The sequence below is a fragment of the Rhodotorula toruloides genome (genome assembly GCF_000320785.1).
Source record: "Rhodotorula toruloides NP11 unplaced genomic scaffold Scaffold2, whole genome shotgun sequence".
Classification (NCBI taxonomy): Eukaryota; Fungi; Basidiomycota; class Microbotryomycetes; order Sporidiobolales; family Sporidiobolaceae; genus Rhodotorula; species Rhodotorula toruloides.
Window position 1 is genome coordinate 428289 of NW_015622962.1, and position 17588 is coordinate 445876.

General features: G+C 61.5%; 11 protein-coding genes across 11 annotated transcripts in view; 5 read left to right on the forward strand and 6 right to left on the reverse strand.

The window, feature by feature from the left end:
* Positions 1-796: 796 nt before the first annotated feature.
* RHTO_02847 (1-alkyl-2-acetylglycerophosphocholine esterase) lies at positions 797-2589 on the forward strand (the record flags this gene model as incomplete). The annotated part of the gene is made up of 9 exons (XM_016416520.1): positions 797-834; positions 893-1055; positions 1117-1420; positions 1480-1657; positions 1712-1808; positions 1864-1995; positions 2051-2174; positions 2233-2516; positions 2575-2589. 9 exons carry the CDS (start codon positions 797-799, stop codon positions 2587-2589), a joined length of 1335 nt encoding a protein of 444 aa, XP_016276239.1.
* A 596-nt stretch (positions 2590-3185) lies between these two features.
* On the forward strand, positions 3186-4952 carry RHTO_02848 (3-ketoacyl-CoA thiolase (POT1); the record flags this gene model as incomplete). The annotated part of the gene is made up of 9 exons (XM_016416521.1): positions 3186-3251; positions 3314-3379; positions 3454-3608; positions 3672-3819; positions 3885-4476; positions 4537-4625; positions 4697-4714; positions 4769-4853; positions 4918-4952. 9 exons carry the CDS (start codon positions 3186-3188, stop codon positions 4950-4952), a joined length of 1254 nt encoding a protein of 417 aa, XP_016276240.1.
* A 305-nt stretch (positions 4953-5257) lies between these two features.
* On the forward strand, positions 5258-7398 carry RHTO_02849 (major facilitator superfamily protein; the record flags this gene model as incomplete). The annotated part of the gene is made up of 7 exons (XM_016416522.1): positions 5258-5646; positions 5719-5975; positions 6093-6261; positions 6323-6408; positions 6482-6721; positions 6782-6872; positions 7041-7398. 7 exons carry the CDS (start codon positions 5258-5260, stop codon positions 7396-7398), a joined length of 1590 nt encoding a protein of 529 aa, XP_016276241.1.
* Positions 7399-7458: 60 nt separating this feature from the next.
* On the reverse strand, positions 7459-8757 carry RHTO_02850 (mitochondrial carrier protein; the record flags this gene model as incomplete). The annotated part of the gene is made up of 4 exons (XM_016416523.1): positions 7459-7628; positions 7701-8171; positions 8235-8350; positions 8420-8757. 4 exons carry the CDS (start codon positions 8755-8757, stop codon positions 7459-7461), a joined length of 1095 nt encoding a protein of 364 aa, XP_016276242.1.
* Positions 8758-9167: 410 nt separating this feature from the next.
* Positions 9168-9819, reverse strand: RHTO_02851 (ubiquinol-cytochrome c reductase subunit 9; the record flags this gene model as incomplete). Its single annotated transcript, XM_016416524.1, has 4 exons — positions 9168-9201; positions 9286-9367; positions 9628-9691; positions 9814-9819. The coding sequence occupies 4 exons, from the start codon at positions 9817-9819 to the stop codon at positions 9168-9170; spliced, it is 186 nt and encodes a 61-aa protein (XP_016276243.1).
* Positions 9820-10117: 298 nt separating this feature from the next.
* On the reverse strand, positions 10118-11591 carry RHTO_02852 (double-strand siRNA ribonuclease; the record flags this gene model as incomplete). Its single annotated transcript, XM_016416525.1, has 4 exons — positions 10118-10794; positions 10864-10987; positions 11045-11261; positions 11332-11591. 4 exons carry the CDS (start codon positions 11589-11591, stop codon positions 10118-10120), a joined length of 1278 nt encoding a protein of 425 aa, XP_016276244.1.
* A 275-nt stretch (positions 11592-11866) lies between these two features.
* Positions 11867-12707, forward strand: RHTO_02853 (Kinetochore-Ndc80 subunit Spc24; the record flags this gene model as incomplete). Its single annotated transcript, XM_016416526.1, has 4 exons — positions 11867-12074; positions 12159-12399; positions 12468-12544; positions 12610-12707. 4 exons carry the CDS (start codon positions 11867-11869, stop codon positions 12705-12707), a joined length of 624 nt encoding a protein of 207 aa, XP_016276245.1.
* Positions 12708-12993: 286 nt separating this feature from the next.
* Positions 12994-13613, reverse strand: RHTO_02854 (uncharacterized protein; the record flags this gene model as incomplete). The annotated part of the gene is made up of 2 exons (XM_016416527.1): positions 12994-13166; positions 13223-13613. 2 exons carry the CDS (start codon positions 13611-13613, stop codon positions 12994-12996), a joined length of 564 nt encoding a protein of 187 aa, XP_016276246.1.
* Positions 13614-14497: 884 nt separating this feature from the next.
* Positions 14498-14908, reverse strand: RHTO_02855 (uncharacterized protein; the record flags this gene model as incomplete). Its single annotated transcript, XM_016416528.1, has 1 exon — positions 14498-14908. One exon carries the CDS (start codon positions 14906-14908, stop codon positions 14498-14500), a length of 411 nt encoding a protein of 136 aa, XP_016276247.1.
* A 186-nt stretch (positions 14909-15094) lies between these two features.
* On the forward strand, positions 15095-15326 carry RHTO_02856 (uncharacterized protein; the record flags this gene model as incomplete). The annotated part of the gene is made up of 2 exons (XM_016416529.1): positions 15095-15106; positions 15171-15326. The coding sequence occupies 2 exons, from the start codon at positions 15095-15097 to the stop codon at positions 15324-15326; spliced, it is 168 nt and encodes a 55-aa protein (XP_016276248.1).
* Positions 15327-15615: 289 nt separating this feature from the next.
* RHTO_02857 (nuclear pore complex subunit Nup133, putative) overlaps positions 15616-17588 on the reverse strand; it is a gene marked incomplete at both ends in the record, with an annotated part of 4467 nt that continues 2494 nt past the window's right edge. The window contains 11 exons of the mRNA XM_016416530.1: positions 15616-15758; positions 15811-15914; positions 16049-16148; positions 16224-16346; positions 16406-16493; positions 16554-16654; positions 16707-16782; positions 16842-17017; positions 17072-17157; positions 17214-17302; positions 17362-17520. Of these exons, the coding sequence (XP_016276249.1) occupies positions 15616-15758; positions 15811-15914; positions 16049-16148; positions 16224-16346; positions 16406-16493; positions 16554-16654; positions 16707-16782; positions 16842-17017; positions 17072-17157; positions 17214-17302; positions 17362-17520 (1245 nt within the window). The remainder of the gene's footprint in view (positions 15759-15810; positions 15915-16048; positions 16149-16223; positions 16347-16405; positions 16494-16553; positions 16655-16706; positions 16783-16841; positions 17018-17071; positions 17158-17213; positions 17303-17361; positions 17521-17588) is intronic.

Genomic DNA, 17588 nt, shown 5'->3' on the forward strand with positions numbered 1-17588 from the left:
GCCGGGAGAGAGCGGTCTGAGGTGTGGAGTGGAAAAGGAGGAGGAGATGTCGGGTGCTGTGACAGCGTTTCGCGGCAGCACAGAGAGGAAGAGGGAACAGCCGTGCAGCTCCGCCAGCCCTCCAAGTCGGGTTCGCGGACACTCCGGGCGTGGGCGAGCCACACAGCAGAGAGGAGGCGACCGTCGGCCACGCGCATTCCCGTGGCCTTGAGGCCCACCGCGGTCCGCCTAGCGCATGCAAACCTTCGTGCAGGGCACAAATGCCTCACTACACATCGCTGTCCGCGCAGTTGCGAGCGACCGCATCCGAAGTTGGATGAGCGCGCGAAGTCGGCAAGAAAAACAGTGCAAGGCAAGCCTCGGGCGCTCGAGCGGCGGTGAGGTCTTGTAAGGATGCTCAAAGTGTTCTCGCGACCAGCGCAGCTTGTCCAGCTAGTTAACAGGTGGTTGTCGAGGTCGAGGAGGAGGAGCGAGAGCAGCGACGGTGTTGTCCACCTCGCAGACCGTCTCGCTGACTGGACTGAGCTCGTTGTGCGCTACTGAGACTGCTAAGGGTTCCACTCACACGCTCGAACACCGCGTTGCACCTCGCCAAGTGCCTCATCGCCTCGACCTCCTCCTGAAGCGAAACCCCGAATCAACAGCAGCGCACTCGCCTCGGAGGGCTCTACGGACGCGCAGGGAGTGATATCGTAACACTCGAGGGCGACGGGGCATCGCAGATAGCCCGTCGAGCTGAGCGACGCGTGCGGCGGGACCCTCCTTCGACGGCGACACGAACACTCCCTTGCGAGCGATGACGAGCGTACTGAGCGAGCGGCAGAAGGACGAGCTGTGAATTACGAGCTTGCCCTAGGCCGCGGATCAAAAGTTGACCTGCCCTTGCTCACAGCCACAAGTCCATCCTCGACTACCTGCACACGAACGGCTTCACCGAGACCCTGAACGCTTTCAAGGCAGAGGCGAAGCAGGAGGACTTTCAACCAGACGGAAAGGCGAAATGGAGCGGTTTGCTGGAAAAGAAGTGGACGAGCGTGATCCGGTTGCAGAAGAAGGCGCGTTTCCTCTTGCTGATTCGGCGCCGTAGGCGTATCCTGACCGTCATCGAATACGCAGATCATGGACCTCGAGACGCGGAACTCGCAGCTGCAGGATGAGCTGTCCACCGCACCCTCAAAACGACCTTCCGCCTCCTCATCCGACTGGACTCCTCGAACACCCGCACGACACACGCTCTCCGGCCACCGTTCGCCCATCACACGAGTGACCTTCCACCCTCTCTTCAGCGCCGTCGTCAGCGCAAGCGAGGACTCGACGCTGAAGGTATGGGACTGGGAGTCGGGAGATTTCGAGCGGACGGTCAAGGGGCACACGAAGGCGGTACAGGACGTCGACTTTGACTCGAAGGGCAACTTGCTGGGTGCGTAGCCTTGCTCTCGCTCGCTACGATGCTTTCTACTAAGCACCAATTTCGCGCAGTCTCCTGCTCCTCCGATCTGACGATCAAGCTGTGGGACACGAACAACGACTGGAAGAACATCCGAACACTACACGGTCACGATCACTCGATCTCGACTGCACGATTCCTGCCGAACGACGACTTTATCGTCAGCGCAAGTCGGGACCGGACGATTCGGATATGGGAGGTCGCGAGCGGGTGCGTCCGTTCATCTCCGCTATGCGTCCCCATCAGCTGACCCTCTGGTGACAGCTTCTGCACACGGACGATTTCGGGGCACAACGACTGGGTGCGGAGCGTTTTGCCGAGTTCGGACGGCCAGCAGCTCATCAGCTGTTCAGTCGATCAGGTGCGTCTCGCTCTGCAACTCGCACAGTCTGACGAGCTGACGACAAAGTCTACAGACCGCGCGGATATGGGACCTTGGCAAGGGCGATACGAAGACTGAGCTGCGGGGGCACGAGCATGTCATTGAGGCGGCTGTCTTTGCGCCCGTCGCGGCGTACCCAGCGATTCGAGAACTGGCAGGGATGACTGTGCGTCGGCTCGTTGAGTCGCTACAGCCAAGTGAAGCTGACTTGATCCGTGCAGGTCCCGAGTGGACGGTCTGCGGAAGCCAAGGCGGTCGGCTTGTTCGCGGCGACAGGCTCGCGCGACAAAACAATCAAGATCTGGGACGCCGTCAGCGGGCAGTGCTTGAAAACGCTTGTCGGCCGTGAGTCCCGCCCTCACCCTTGTCTCGCCGTCGGTCCTCACGCCGTTCCCGCTCGCAGACGACAACTGGATCCGCGCCCTCGTCTTCCACCCCTCCGGCAAATTCCTCCTCTCCGCTTCAGACGACAAGACAATCCGAACATGGGACCTCGCGACCGGCCGGTGTCTCAAGACGCTTGAGGCGCACTCGCACTTCGTCACGACGATGGCGTGGGGTCGTGCGCCGGCGCCTGGTGCGAGTCAGCCTAATGGGGCGGCTACGAACGGCACGAACGGAGCGCATGCCGAGTCGGCGCAGCTCGTCAATGTCGTCGCAACTGGTTCGGTCGATCAGACCGTCAAAGTGCGTTCGACTGACTCTCTGCCGCCATTCCTCGCTGATTCGCCTTCCTCTGCCGCAGATCTGGCTGCCATGAGCAGATCCGTCAGACTTCGTACTCTCAGCCAAGACGGGACCAACGTCGGACATTGTTCATCGCCTCCTGCTCGCCACGCCGGTACTCCGCCTCCTCACCTCGTCGCCTCGCGCCCACTCGCACCACAGCATACCTTCGCTTACAACATACCCCTCTGTACATCTCGCGCTGCACCCGGAGCCCTGTCACTCGCTCACTAGTCGTTCCGCACTCGCCGTCCGTACTGCCGGTCTCGCAACCGTACATCCTGCATCGTAGAGCGCGGTCCCGCTTCTTCTGCACGTACTGAGTGTGCTGAGTGAGGCAGATTGTCGCACAAAGCGATGTATGGCGCGGACGGCGATATCAAGTCCTGCCGCGGGTCGCCTTCGTTCTTTCGTTCTTCCGCTTCACTCCGCTGCGCTCGTCCTCGCTTCGTTCGCCTCGTTGCCTTCACCTGTCATCTCTAGACTCTATCAGCTATACACTGTGAGCTACACGCGGCCATCCTAGCGCCTCACCAGCGCGTCCGCCGACCCCTCGCTCCCCATCTTCCGGATGAGCTGAGCGACGAGTGTGGCGCAGGCGACGGACCCGGCTGACCTTTCGCCGTGCAGATGAAGCCCTCTGTTCCCGCTCGCGCTATCGCCGACGTCCTCAAGAAGCGTCCTGACGATGTTTGCGTGAGTGCCGCATCCCTCCCCCTCCTCGGGGCGGACAAGAAACTGACCCGCTGGCTCCGCAGATTGTCACGACCCTCCGAACGCCCATTGGCAAGTTCCGTGGTGGCCTGAAGGACATGCACGCCGAGGTGCGCTTCCCTTCCACTCCTTGAACGGCCGCCGAATAACCCCGCTGACCTGTATCGACTCTCCCGCTTCGCAGGAGCTCCTTTCTCACGTTCTGCGCGCGACAAGGGAACGTCTTGAGGCTCAGGGTGTCGATGTGAAGGGCGGCGCGGTCCAGGATATCCACAACGGTACTGTCTTGATGGAGCTGGGAGGCGCGAAGAGCGGTCGTCTCGCTTCCCTCGATGCTGGGTGCGTCTTTACGAGCTTGTGATTCCCTCTGAGCGGAGATACTGAACAGTTGACGAACTGCAGCTTCCCCGTTTCCTCCGGCTTCAAGTCGGTTAACCGTCAATGCGCCTCTTCCCTGCAATCCGTTACCGACATCGCCCTCCAGATCAAGGGTGGCTTGATCGACATGGGTATTGCGTCGGGAGCGGAGTCGATGACCCGGGACTACGGCGTGCGTCGGACTTCGCGCAGAGTTGACTTGGCGGAAGGAACTAACCGCTTCCTCACTTGTCGCAGACTCGCGCTATCCCCGTCGGCATCTCTCCGTACATCAAGGAGTCGCTTTCGCAGGATGCCCGCGACTGCTTGCTCCCCATGGGCACGACGTCGGAGGCCGTCGCCGAGAAGTACAACATCTCGCGAGAACGCCAGGACGAGTTCGCATGCAAGTCGCACGCCAAGGCAAAGGCTGCGCAGGAGGCTGGACTCTTCGCGGAGGAGATCGTTCCTATCAAGGTCCGCAAGGTGACGCCGGCTGAGGGCGACAAGGCGGAGGTCGTCGAGGAGGTCACGCTCTCGAAGGACGAGGGTATCCGCCCGCAAACGACGATGGAGTCGCTCGGGAAGCTCAAGCCTTGCTTCAAGGAGAACGGAACCGGCACGGCGGGCAACTCGTCGCAGATCTCGGACGGTGCGTCGGCTCTCACGCTCGTCCGCCGCGACGTCGCGGAGAAGCTCGGCCTCAAAGTCCTCGCGAAGTGGGTTGGCTCGGCGGTCGTTGGTGTTCCCCCCGTCATCATGGGTGTCGGTCCCGCCTACGCCGTTCCTGCCCTCTTTGAGAGGTACGGCATCACCAAGGACGATGTCGACATCTTCGAGCTCAACGAGGGTGAGTCTGCGGTCTCCACTCTTTGACGAGGCGCAGTCAATCTGACGCTTTGTCATGCAGCCTTTGCGTCCCAGTCGCTGATGGTCATCGACACCCTCGGCCTCGACACGGCCAAAGTCAACCCGAAGGGCGGTGCTATCGCGCTTGGCGTGCGTCCAAAGTCCACCTCTCTAGCCTGAGACGCAAAAATACTGACTGGTGCTGTCTCGCCCACTTGCAGCACCCTCTGGGAGCTACTGTGAGTCGTGCTCTCAGTTCCGCCTGGCTTCCTCCGCTGACTCCTTCTCTGCAGGGCGGTCGTCTCCTCTCTTCCCTCATCACCGAGCTCATTCGCACCGACAAGAAGGCTGGCGTTGCGACGCTCTGCATGGGTACCGGTGCGTTCCTTTCCTTCATCTCTCCTCGTTCTCCGTTACTGACGCCCCGCCTCTCGTCGTGCAGGCGCCGGCAAGGCGACTCTGATCGTCAGGGAGTAGACTGTATATTCGATTCCGTGCTGCAATACTCGTTGTGTTCGGTGAGGCCGCTTGCAGGCCGCGAGAGACGGGTCCCCCCCTTCCTCCCGGCTTCAAGCCGGATGTCGCGGACTGCAAGCTGCTTCACTTTGCACTGCACGTCGCTTGCACCAAGAGAGAACCCGCTCGGATCGAAAAAGTCGGGACCACACCGGGACAGCCTTCGGCATGGGATTCGCCCCCCGGCGGAGTCAAGCGGAGTCGTCTTCCGCCTCATCGTCGCTCTCGTCGTCGATGCTGCTTCGCTGGTTGTGCAGCACTCGACGATGACTGCTGCTACATACAAGGCGGCGGGCGACGCAGCTTCTCCCGCGTGTGCTGCTGCTGCGCGACCTCCGCTTTTCTCTCGACTCTTTCGGCGGCGGCGGCAGGGTGAGGAGGACCTGGCGGAGGACAAGACGGTAGTCGGAGAAGAGCACTTATCGAAGCGCGACTTCGGTTTCCTCCCGATCCCGCGACGGTGCCGCTACTCCCCCGACCGTCCCTTCATCTTCACCCGGTCTCTCAACTGGCTTTTCGCATTCGGCGCGACGATAGAGGTGGCAAACGTCTACTACGTCCAGCCAATCCAGGTGCAGCTGTCGCAGCGGTACGGCGTGTCGTATGAGACTGTCACACGCATCCTCTCGCTCGTCCAGGCCGGTTATCTCGTCGGGTGCGTCCCGCTTGGCCTTCTATCCGCCAGAAAAAGCTAGCTGACACGAGGATACCCTCCATATGCGTGCAGCCTCGTCTTCATCACCCCGCTTGGCGACCTCGTCCCCCGCCGCCCCCTTCTCCTCGCCCTCATCTTCCTCTCCGCCACCCTTACGCTCGGCCAAGCCACCGCGCCCACCTTCTCCGGCTTTCAAGGTCTAACGTTCGTCGTCGGACTCTTCACTGTCAGCGTGCAAGTCTTCGTACCGCTCACGGCCGACTTGGCGCCGCCGGAGAAAAGGGCTTCGAGCGTGTCCATCACGCTGAGCGGGCTGATTGCGGGCATGGGTGCGTCCGAATCTCTCGACTGCTCTTCTCTGCCGGTCGGGAAGCCGGAGAGAAGCGACGCCGCCGTGTGAGCCGACGCTGCTGGACCTCGCCGCTGACTCCTCCATCGTCTCGCAGTCTGGGGCAGGCTCTTCGGCGGCGTCATGGCTCGCTTCACATATTCGCCGAACCACGTCTTCTGGCTCGCAGCAGGGACGCAGTACGCCCTGCTCGTCCTGATGTGGGCATTTCTCCCGGACTACCCGAAGAAGCGGACTGGCTTGAATTATTGGCAGATCTTGCGGAGGTGGGTTGGCTCACTTGCTCCTTTTGCGTGCAGTGCGGCACTGAACCGGTTGCATTCTCAGCATGGTCACGCTCTTCTTCACCAAACCCGTCCTCACCCAGGCTTCGCTCATCGCGCTTCTCTCGTGCTCGGTCATGGTCTCCTGGTGTAAGTGCTTCTTCTCTTTCTGCAGCTTTCTGTATTCCCGCAAACTTCTGCTGACTGCCGAGTGCTCCGACAGGGACCAGCTTGACTTTCCTCCTCGACGCCTCGCCCTTCCACTACAACTCGTTCGAGATCGGCCTCTTCGGTCTCTGCGGTATCGTCAGTGTCGTTTGTGCGCCATGGGCCGGCAAGCTCACCGACCGAATTTCCGGCTGGAACGCGACGCTCCTTGCGCTTTGCATCCAGCTCGCAACGCAGGCTATTGCGCTCGGCGCGGCGCAGCTTAACCTTGCACCTGTCATCATCTGCTGTATCCGTACGCCCTATCTTCCGCCTACCTTGTCGTGCGGCATTGACGAGGCTGGCCCCCTGGCAGTTGTCGATGTCGCTCACCAGACGCACACGATCGGCAACCAGCACCGGATCTTCAAGGTCGACCCACAGGCTCGGAGCCGTATCAATGCAGTGTATATGGCGATGGTCTTCGTGGGTCCTCCTCGCGTCAGCCTCGTCCCATGTGTGACCCGAACTGACCTTCTCTCTTGCACAGGCTGGGTCCGTCGCTCCCTGCCCTCTCCCTCGAAAGCATGCGCACGCTAACACTCTTCCTCGCTCTCTCGCCTCCTCGCTCACAGCCAAGCCACCGGTTCCTCCGCCGGCCCCAAAGTCTTCCTCCGCTACGGCTGGCGCGCCTGCTACGCCCTCTCGCTCGCCTTGACCGGTACCGCCATCCTCCTCCTTTTCCTGCGCGGGCCGAACGCGACACCGGATCAGTGGGTTGGGTGGGGTGGGAGGTACAGTCTGAGTCCGGATGTGATAGAGGGGAGAAAGGCGAAGAAGGAGAAAGAGGAGACGGGTGGGAGCGAAGACCGCAGCGGGAAGGAGAGCACGGCGGAGGATGGAACAGCAGCGGTAGAAGAGGAGAAGAAACTAGAATCGGACCTGCCTGCTTTCCCTCCGCAAACTCGAGCGCTAGAAGCGGGGACGACGTAGACTCCGCGCGCAATAGACTTAATCTTATGACACAACACGACGTCTAGCCGCTTTCCAGAACTACACATCGCCGCCCTTCTTGCCCTTGCCTTCTATGAGCTCGGCGAAGGCCTTCCACAGGACCGAGAAGAGGAGGCCTTGCAAGCCGTTCGCAAGGATGCGCGTCTTGAGCCCTCGGCCGAACAGTCCGCGGGCACCCTCCGTTCGCATTATACGCTGCGCCGCTTTCCCTGTCGAGCGAGAATGAGAGGGAGAAGTGAGTGTCAGAGCGGATTGAGGGAGAGAAGGAAAGCCAGACGCACGGTACCCGACCTTCTTCCGGCTGACCTGTCGATAGGTCTTGATGACGCGCAAGCTGTTGCTGCACGTATCGCTCACGACGCTCGACACGAACCCAATGAACGCCTGTCGTCCCAACTTAGCCCAAATGTCGGCTGGCGGTGCGGGCGGGAGGTACGCCGAAAGCGCGTTGTAGGTCGCGAACCAGGGCCACGAGCGGACGAAGTTGGCTGCTGCGGTCGCCCATGCTCCAGCCCAGAGCGTGCCAGGTCCGTAGGTCTTCACGCGCTCCTTCAGGATCTGCAGGGCGTTCGATGAGCCTTGCGCTTGCATCGTCGTCTTGAGCGTGTCGACGGGCATGAGAACCATGCGGAAGAGGGCGCCAACGAGGGAGGCGAAGGCGGTCTTGAGAGGGGATGGCAGGCGGGAGAGGAAGGGGTTTGACGAGAGGAGCGCGAGGATGCCGGCGTTCGAGGCGGTGTCGCCGAAGCGGGCTGTGCGACATAATATCAGTCTCGAGTTCGAGTTGGCGAAACCGCGGGACGAAGCGGACGAACCGACGGGGCCTTGCACGAGAGCGGGAGCCAGACCGGCGTAATACCGTCCCCAGCCTCCTTCCTCGTACAGCTTCCTGCTAGCCTCCGTTGTCGTAGTGCCGAAGCGGTACTGGTAGCTGTGTAACAGAACGAACGAAAGATTGGTCAGCTCTTCCTGAGGAGAATCAAGCGAGCTGAAGGCGCACTTCATGACCGTCCTGAGCGGCATCAGCGTCAAGACCTGAATGACCATCGCCATCGCACCCGCGAGCCCTCCTCCTCCAGCCTTCTTCAGCGCTCCCTTCCAATCGAACTCTCCTCCACCCTTGCGGAACGCCTGAACGATGAGGTAGATCGTCAAGGTTGAGACGGCGGACCATAGCAGGACGAAGCGGAGGAGTCTGCGTCTCGGTGACGCGGGCTCGGGCTCGGGAGAGTCGTCGTCGCTGTCGTCCGAGTCGTGAGATGGTGAAGGTGGAGGTGGTGAGCGAGCGGGGCGCAGGAGCGGTTGGCGCTCGCCTGCGACTGCTGTCGACGTCGCCATCGCCCAAGATCAACTTCCAAGCAGGCAGAAACGACAACAGGCCGAGCGAGTGAAGTGCCGGAGGGAGACCTTGCGAAGTGGAGCGCCCGACTGTGTAAGCACACGTCTAGCTGAGCAATCAAGCGCCTCGAGCGCGTCGTCTGTTGGTCAGCTTGCAGCGAGTCGAGCGGCCAAGGCGAAGGAGTAGCGCAGAGCCGTGCGAGCAGGAAGAAACGAGGCAAGAGATGCCAGATTGGACGACGCAGCCCACACCGCCTCTGGGCGTCCGCCAGACCCCATGTGTGACCTCCTAAAGCACAGTACCATGCCCGCGACTAGCGTACAGACCGGCCCGCGTCTTGGTATCGAACGGCGTCTGGATTGCCCGTAACCGCTAAACCTTCCAATCTATTCCTCCCGAGATACACCCCTTACTCCTCCTGCTCAACGTACTTGTGGCGGATGCTGTTGAGGCGAGCACAGATAGCAGGTCAGCTCGCGCTCCGGACAGAAGCTGGAACGACCGAAGGAGCGAGAGACGCGACGCACTCCTTCCACTGCTTGCCGGCGTTGTGTGCGTCCCACCACGCAGAGGTGACCTTGTCGTAGACGATGCCGAACGCGAAGGCGCCTGTTGAGTCGGAGGAACGCCGGGGAGAGCGAGGCGAGACGAATGCGAAGGGGGTGCGAAGTGTCGAAAGCGAGTTGTGAGTGGGCCGCACGGCGTCGAAGGATTGTAAGAAGACGATGCGCGGTAATGATGAGGATCCAGCGGCGTGAGCAAAGGCGAGACCGCGAGACGGAGGTGTTCGGGCGATGAGGACCGGGGTGGATGGCGAGAATAACGACAGGTCAGCGCGCGCTCGCGACAGGTCAGAGAGACCGACTCGCCAGTGAAGACGGTGCCGACGAAGACGCTGTTGCGCGCAAAGAGGTTGGCAACAGAGGTCGCGAGCTGTGAGAGGACGAGGAGGATCGGGTTGGCGGCGAGTGAAGGAGGGATGCGGCGGGGACGAGACAAGCTGTGGTCAGCACGAGCGATTCCTGCGAGCACAGTGAGCGCCAGAGTGGACCCACAGGCATGGTTGCGGGTTCTGAGCGGGGCGTGCAAGACCAAGCGATGAGGACGAGTCGGCGAGCGAGGGTTGCCCACCGCGACTTGCTCGCCTGCCTCGTTCTGTCGCTTGACTAGGCTCGGTGGGCAGCTGGGAGCGCTCTCAAGGCAGCGCCTGGCGCACCGTGCTCTGCACGCTTGCTCGTCGACTCACTCCTCGCCCTCTCCTGCTGGCACTCACACTGCTCGATGGACGCTGCTGCGTAGTCTTGCGACACGCCTAGAATGACAACAACAGCTGTACGGTTCTCCCACGTTCGTCCTGCCTCACCCTAGCCTCTTCTGCGCCAATTCGACTGCCCTCTCCGCCTCCCTCGTACTCAACCTCGCCCTTTCCTTCTGCAAGAAACCCTCCCAGTCGACCCTCCTCGCTCCCTCCCCTCCTTTCATCCACCCCCACCTCCTCTCCTTCCCTCCCTTCCCGCCCTCCGGAACCCTCCGATTCGTCTGCAAGACGACTCCGCGGTGTGCGAGGTCGATCAGGATGCGGGAGGCGTTGCGGGCGTCGGAGAGGCCGGAGTGGAGGCGGCCTGAGAAGGGTGGGAGGGTGAGGGAGTCGAGGACTGAAGGGAGGGAGAGGGACGAGGGCGCGGTGAGCTGATGTGAGGGGAGGTAGGCTGGAACGGGCGGGTCGGGTGAGGTCGTAGTCGAGGGGATGGGAACAGCGGAAGAAGCTGAGAGCGGGCCCGCAATGGGTGTCGGAAGAGGTTGGGCGAGAGAAGCCGCTGGGTTCGCAGCTGCCGTCTGCGGATCCTCCTCGTTCACCGAGAGTGCTCCGAAGGCATTCGACAAGCTGCCGTCGAGCTGGCTTGGTCCGTTCGTCTCCTTGAGACCGGCAAAGAAGGAAGAGACGAGCAGGCGGAGGTCGATAATCTCGCCGGCGAGCCAGGGTGGTCGAGGTGTATTGGATAGGTAGCAGGTCTTGGCGACAAAGTCTCGCAGGTCTGTCAAGGAGAGACCCAATCAGTCACTTGTTCGCAATCTGAGCGAACGCGAGAGAGATTTTAACGCACCCCAAGGCCCGTCAGTCACCCAAACTGTCTTGTTCTCACTTGTGAAGAGGTTGTGCTTGATGATGAAGTCGCGGTGAAAGTTGCGACACAGTTGCGAGAATGTCGGAGCCGAGTCGACATCCCGCTGTTCGTCGAAAGGTCAGTCGAGCGAGAGACGAGTCAACGCGAAAGGTCAGCGCACCTGCGTGATGCCCGTCAACTCGGTGCAGAAGGCCGACAGGGTCCGGCGCCAAGTCGGCTTGACGTAGGAGTGGAACTCGGCCGTCTGCACAAGCTCCCAGTCGTCCTCGTCGTCGCCGTCTTCCTCCTCACCCGCTTCGGAAAGCCCTGCGTCCCGTCGCCGCTTCTTCCTCCATTGAAGCAGGATCACTGGCCACTCGATGATCTCGTTCGGGTAGCTGCAGAGGAAAGCAAGGGCGGGTAAGCCGTGCGGACGGGAGCTAAGAGAGGGAGGAACCGCAAACGCACGCAAAAGCCAGCTTCCCCCACGGCCCTTCAATCTCCTCGCACGTCGCCTCGACATCAAACACAAGGAAGCTGTCGAAGAGCTGGTCAGGCGGTCTTGTCTGTCGTTCGCGGGCGGGTGGTCGAGCTGGCGAGGACGAGCGGGAGAGTGAGCGAGTAGCTCGAGCGAGGCGCTTCTTGAGCGTGTTCTTGGTCCCTCGCGAGTCAAGTGAGAGTGCAGCGAGTGCGTCTCGCAGCTCTGCGACTGTCAAGGGCCGTGACATCGCTGTCGTCGCCGCGAGACCTTGATCGCGCAGGTTGACATCGTGCACACACCTGGCTCACCTCGCTCACACCGCTTGACCGCTTGCTGAGACCGCTTACTGAACCTCTACAGTGCGTCCTGTTTACCCGCGCTGGTCCCACGCTCGCTTGTTTCCCCGCCGACGCGACCCGCCCATGTTCATCGACCCGCGCTTCGCGTGGACTGATGTTCGTTATTCGCCCCTCGTGCTGACCGTCCGCCAGCCTACAGACACTCTACGGCTCGCCTGCAACCATGTCCACCTTCGAGATCCCTCCCGAACACGACTTTGACGACCAGTTCGAGTCGCTCCTCCAAGGCCTGCACTCGATCTTCTCGGTCGACGGCAGCGACGACGGCAAGATGAACGATGTTGCGAAGGTGGTCTATGCGGAGCAGCGGCTGAAGGAGTTCCGCGCGAGGGCGAAGGAGAGGGTTGACCAGGCGAGGGAGGATTTGCGAGGTGAGTGGGAACGCAGGGCGCAGCTTCGCCAGTCAAAGCTTTCAAAGCCTTGTACTCATCGTTTCTTTCGCTGTCGCAACCCAGCCATCGCACGCGACCACAAGCAAGCCGAACTCGCCTCTCAACGCTCCTCCGCCCATCCAACAACACAAGCGCACGAAGCCAAGATGACGAGCTTGCGCCAGTCGCGCCTGAGCAAGATGAAGGCCAATTCGGAGCTCGAGCAGCAGGTGTACCGATTGCAGGGCGAGCTCGAGCGGTTGCAGCAGGAGTTGACGGACGAGGAGGCGGAGGCGGTCGATGCGATGGACCTCAACAGCGAAGTGTGCGTGTCGAGCGTCTATCCCTGTTCCTTCGATGGCGCGAGTTGACGCGTTCTGCGCGGCCCCGCAGCCTCCGCATCAAGCTGTACCGCGACATGGGCTTCATTCCTGTCGAGGAGAACGGCATTTACTCCAAGATCGTCGTTCGTAAGTCCTCGCTTCCACGACGAGCTTCCAATCCGCGCCTCACTCACGCTCACTCCCTCGCGCAGGCTCGCAAAACAGTCGCGACGCACGAACAGTCCAGCTCGACTCGTCGACGAACGACTACAAGTGGAGCGAGTTCCTGTGGGACCTCGCTAGCAAGTAGTCTCGCGGACTCCCACTCGCCCTCCACCTCCATACCCTTGTTGTGTCTGCTGTTCTTGAGACTGGTGTAGGAGGAGGTACACGTTCTGTCGTTTGTATCGCTAAAAACCGGTCATCCCGAGAATGCGCGGGCCATGTCGCCTTCTCCGTTTCCCGCACGAGTCTGGATCTCCCGCAGAGGGAAGCTCCTGTCAACAGGACCGCGGGAGGGAGAAAGGGCTTGACGGAGGAGCCTGGGCGCCCTACGAAGACGCAGACGAGGACTGCGGCAGGTCGTCTGCCAGTCGTCAAATGCGGACGGCGGAAGTGCCGAGCAAAGCATGTAGTGGCTTTGCAACTAGGTTCGCCAGTCTAGCGAATCCTCCGCGACGGCTGTTGACGCTCGGCAAAGCAGAAAGGCGTTGGGCTGGATCGAGCATTGGATGCTGGGCAAGGTGGGACTCGCGTAGTTTGGCGAGCCCTTTGAACCCCGTGTCAGTACCGGTCTAAGAAGATCAACGGGTCTGCTGAGCGCACCTGCGGGTCCTTGCGCTCGAATCCGCAACTCGCGCCGCGATTCCTCCAGTTGAGGCCGCCTTGCCTGCACCCGCCCCCAGTCCCGCATGGTGCCGTGTGCAGCTCGCACTTCGTCTGCATTGAACTGTTCCTCCTTTGCGGTGTAATCCTGACTGTCTCGCTTGTAGTCCTCGAGGACTTCCTCCCATCCCGAGTACATCCAATACAGCTGCTCCAACTCGTCGTGATAGGCGCCGGCATCTCCCCGGGCTGTTTCGTCTCCCAGCACGTCTTGTATGAGCGGCGGGAAGAGCTTCACCAAGTCGGGAACGGAGGAAAGAGGGATCCGCTCGTCTGGAGGCGGAGGAGTAGCAGCGGGAGCGGGGGACGACGTGGACGCCGTCGGGGGCATCACAAGCGTACACGCAACGGTCTCAGCAAAGCAGTCTGAGCAGCGATTGTGAATGGCGAGAGCGAGACCAGCGACTTGGCCTCCTCGCCGCCGTCACTGCGCTGCTGTCCTCGCTTCACGCTACGAGCAGGCTTACTATCGCTGCAGGAGCTTCTCGCATACTTTCCGAAGTTGCCGCACCCGCATGCGCGCCTCCTTATCCCCGCCCCCCTCTCCCCTCGACCCGCTGGCCTCCTCGAACTGATGAGGATCTCTCGATGGGCGAGGAGCCTGCGAGGAGCTGTCCCGCAGCCGAAGCCTACCGTTGATGCTCTTGAATCGACCGCTGCCACGCCACAACTGAAACTGCTTACACGCGCCCGCAAATCTACCACCGCCGCTCCCTTTTCCTCCTTTTCTCCCAGATGTCGCAGCGCGCGAACGCACGACATATCCGGGGATCGGGACGCTTGGACTCGAGTTGGCAGCGAAAGAGCGGGAACGACGCGGTCTTCGTGTGGAAACGAGGGAAGGAGGAAAGGCAACGCCTGAACGCGCATTGCTAGACCAAGCCCGCTTGTCATCCCAGTGCTGTCAGAAGCTACTCAACCAACGAAGCCGAGCCACCCAGCCCCTCCTTCCCCGTACTGCCTTCCTGCTCCTCATCGAGAGCTGCATCTCGCCCCACTCCGCTATAGTCCGAGTACTGGGTATCCCGTAAGCTTGTGTGCCGAGCTTCGGAGCGTCTCCGCGATTCGCTGCAATGTATCGCGGCGACTATGCAGGGAGGGAAGCGAAGTAAGCCTCCTTGCGTAGTTTAGTTTCGGGTGCCGGGCGAAGTGCCGTTGACGGAGGATGGCGAGTCCTACGGCAGAGAATCTCAGTTCTGGCTGGTTCTCCAGCATCTAGAGGCTGGACTGACCAGCAGGTCCCTGCCGTAGCAGAGACATCCGCGTTGCTGCCGCGATCAGGCCGGAATACTCGTGCGCCAGCGCTGCCCGTGCCTGTGCATTCCCGAAGCTGCGGACAAACGATTGCCGGCGTCGAAACTCTTCCCATTCGACGGCCATTGGACGCCAAACGCGCTCAAAAGCCTCCCGTACCTCCTCCCAGCCCGAATACATCCAGTACAGCTGCTCAAACTCGTCGTAGTAAACGCCATCAGCACCTCGGTTCATCTCGGCGCAGATGGCGTCCTGAATCAGCGGCGGGAAGAACTTGGTCAAGTCGGGGACGGAGGAGAGAGGCATCCGCTCGTCAGGAGGCGGAGGAGCGGGAGCAGGATCGTGAGACGAAGTGGACGCCGTAGAGGGCATGCTGAGCAGTGTAAGCAAGCGCAGAATCAGCGAGACTATGATGTGAGCGTGAATGGCGAGAGGGAAACCAGCCACTTCGCCTCCTCGCCAGCGACATTGCGCTGCTGCTCCCGCCTCGCCTTACTAGCAAGCTTGCGACGACTGCAGCTGGTCCTCAGATAGCTCAGCGCCTCAGCGAAGCCGGTCATGCGAGTCCCAGTGACCTTCCCTCGCTTTATCTCCCCTCGCTTCCTCCCTCGGACTGATGAGGACTTACCGCCAGACGAGGGCCTCTGGACAGGCTGTACGAGCCCTGCAGCTCACATCAGATGCTTTCCAATCCATTGCGGCGCCGAAGCCGTCGAACCTGCCGGACGCCACCCGCAGAACCGTCGCCTCCGCTTCTCTTTCCCCTCTCCCCCCCTCTCGCTCGCCATGAAACAAATCCCCAGCACACGTACGACGTTCTGCTGAACGTGGAACTACTTCCTAGAGCGCAGCACCACAGCATACTGCTCGGACAAGGACGGGAGAGGGACTTAGACGTGCACAACAGAAGCGCTGAATGTTGTTCAAGGTCATCTGCTCGTTCCACAGCTGCAGCCGCTACTCGACCATCACTGCCGAGCCACCGAGTTCCTCCTGAGTGGATGCGCCCTCCTGCTCCTCATCCAGCAGCCGCACACATTCCTTGCAGCAGGCCTCCAACCCGGCTTGCATCGCCTCGTTTAGCAATCGGCCTTCCTGCTCGTAGTCGCCGTTAAGGCGTCAATGGTCGACAACGGCAGATCAGGGAAGCGAGCGGCGAGCTCGTCGGGTGTCGCGGAAGAGAAGCTGCGGGACGGTTCGAGCAGCATGTCTTGTGGTTGACCTGCATTGGCGGACGTCAGTACTGCCCAGAGCGAAGCAAGCTAATAACTCACGAGCCTTGCGAGCTGCCGCAAGCGTAGCGTAGAAAGCCGTGTTGCGCAGAGCCGCAGCCATCTCCTCGTCCTTCAGGCCCGCTGAAGACCGCAGTGCCGCCCAGCTGCGACGCAAAGCGTCAGTGGAAAGTCCATGTCGTGCTCGGGTATTCGCACGCACTCGTCCTGGGTGTACACCCGCCGCCAGACGTTCTCGAGCGCAACCCTCCGACGAGTATCCGGCTAGTCCTTCGCTCACAACAGCACGTCGAGACTGGCGGCAAAGTCGCTCGCATGCTCGTTGTTGTTCTCCTTAGGCGAGAGGATGTCGATCAGGCCTTCGGGAGAGATCGCCTCGTCTGCAAAAACTCGCGCGCAGAGACTCGCCAGCTGTCAGGTGAGCGCCGGTCGATCGGTGAGGGCGGGAGCGATACGGGCAGCGACAACTTCGCCTTGTTCCGTCGACGGCATGCGCACCTCGGTGCCGGACAGGAGCGAGCTGAAGAACGTCGACAGGTTCTGCTGGGTGTTGACGAGGTCGAAATTGTCATCGACAGCTGCGTCAAAAAGCCCGTCAGCCAAGCATCGAGGACAGCCACCGCACGTGCTAGCTCACCTACGAGCGCTCGCTGCACCTCCTCGCCCTCGAGCGCCAGCTGGTCGATTTGCGCGGCTTGCGCGAGCTTGCTGAGTGACAGCATGAGCTGCAGGAGGTCGCCAAAGTCAGCGACATGGGCGGTGGTAAGACGCCTGAGCGGGCACACCTTCTTGGTCGCGACTGACGGCTCCTCAACCGCCTCGGTCGAGAGCGCGAGACTGGCGTGGTCGAAGCGGTCGATGGCGACGTCCTTGATCCAAGCGAGCTCTGCGTGACGCGTCAGCTGCTGTTCGCATGCGAGAGAAGCACAGCGACGCACTGTTACTGTCGGTTGAGTCGAGGAAAGCGGTAAGCAAAGGGCGATGCGCCTCTTCCGGCTCGAGCAGCGTCCGCAGCTTGCCTAATGGCACAGCAAGATCAGCACGAGAGCTTATGCTGACTCGAAAGCACGCACCTTGGTCCAGGTAGAAGCGGTACAGCGGGAAGGCAAAGTCCCGGCGGTACTGGTCGAGGTACGAGCGGAGCGAGACGATGAGCCGTGAGTCGGGTCGTTCGAGAGGTGGACGAGCGAGTCGAAGTCGTGGTGTCGTTCGCCGAGCTCGTACGCTGCAGCGACCTTGCCGATCGCGACTGGAAGAAACGAGTCAGCCCGTCTTCAGTAGTCAGCGTAGGAGGGCGACTCACCCAGCATGCGAATGAAGCGTGGCCGGACCTCGATATACCGTTCCCGTACTTGCCGCAGCTCAGGTGCTGGTGCGTCGCCGTTCACGCTGTTCGATAGCGATGTCAGCGACGAAGGACTCGAGGAGAAGGACCGCCGACGCACGTCTCGAGGTACAGCAACCGCTTTTCGAACGCCGCGAACACATACTCCGCAACGCCCGCCATCTGCGTCTTCAGCTCTGCCTGGAACGCCTGCTTCTCCGACCGAACCGCGCCGGCTCCTCGTCAACTCGCGCGCCCAGCTCGCGCACTCGCTCGCGTAGAAGACCATCCGTCGCTTCGAAGTGCCACTGCAGGCTGTCGAGAAGCAGCGGACGGGATGACCAGGGTTCTGAGGGGATCGAGGAGGAGTCGAGGCCGTAGTGGGACGACGTTTCCTTGCGATGACGAGCGACGGCGTTGAGAGCGAGCTGCGAAAGGCGAGTGGAAGTCCAGAGCGTAGGAAAGCGACTTGCGGGACGCACCAGGACCGCCTCAT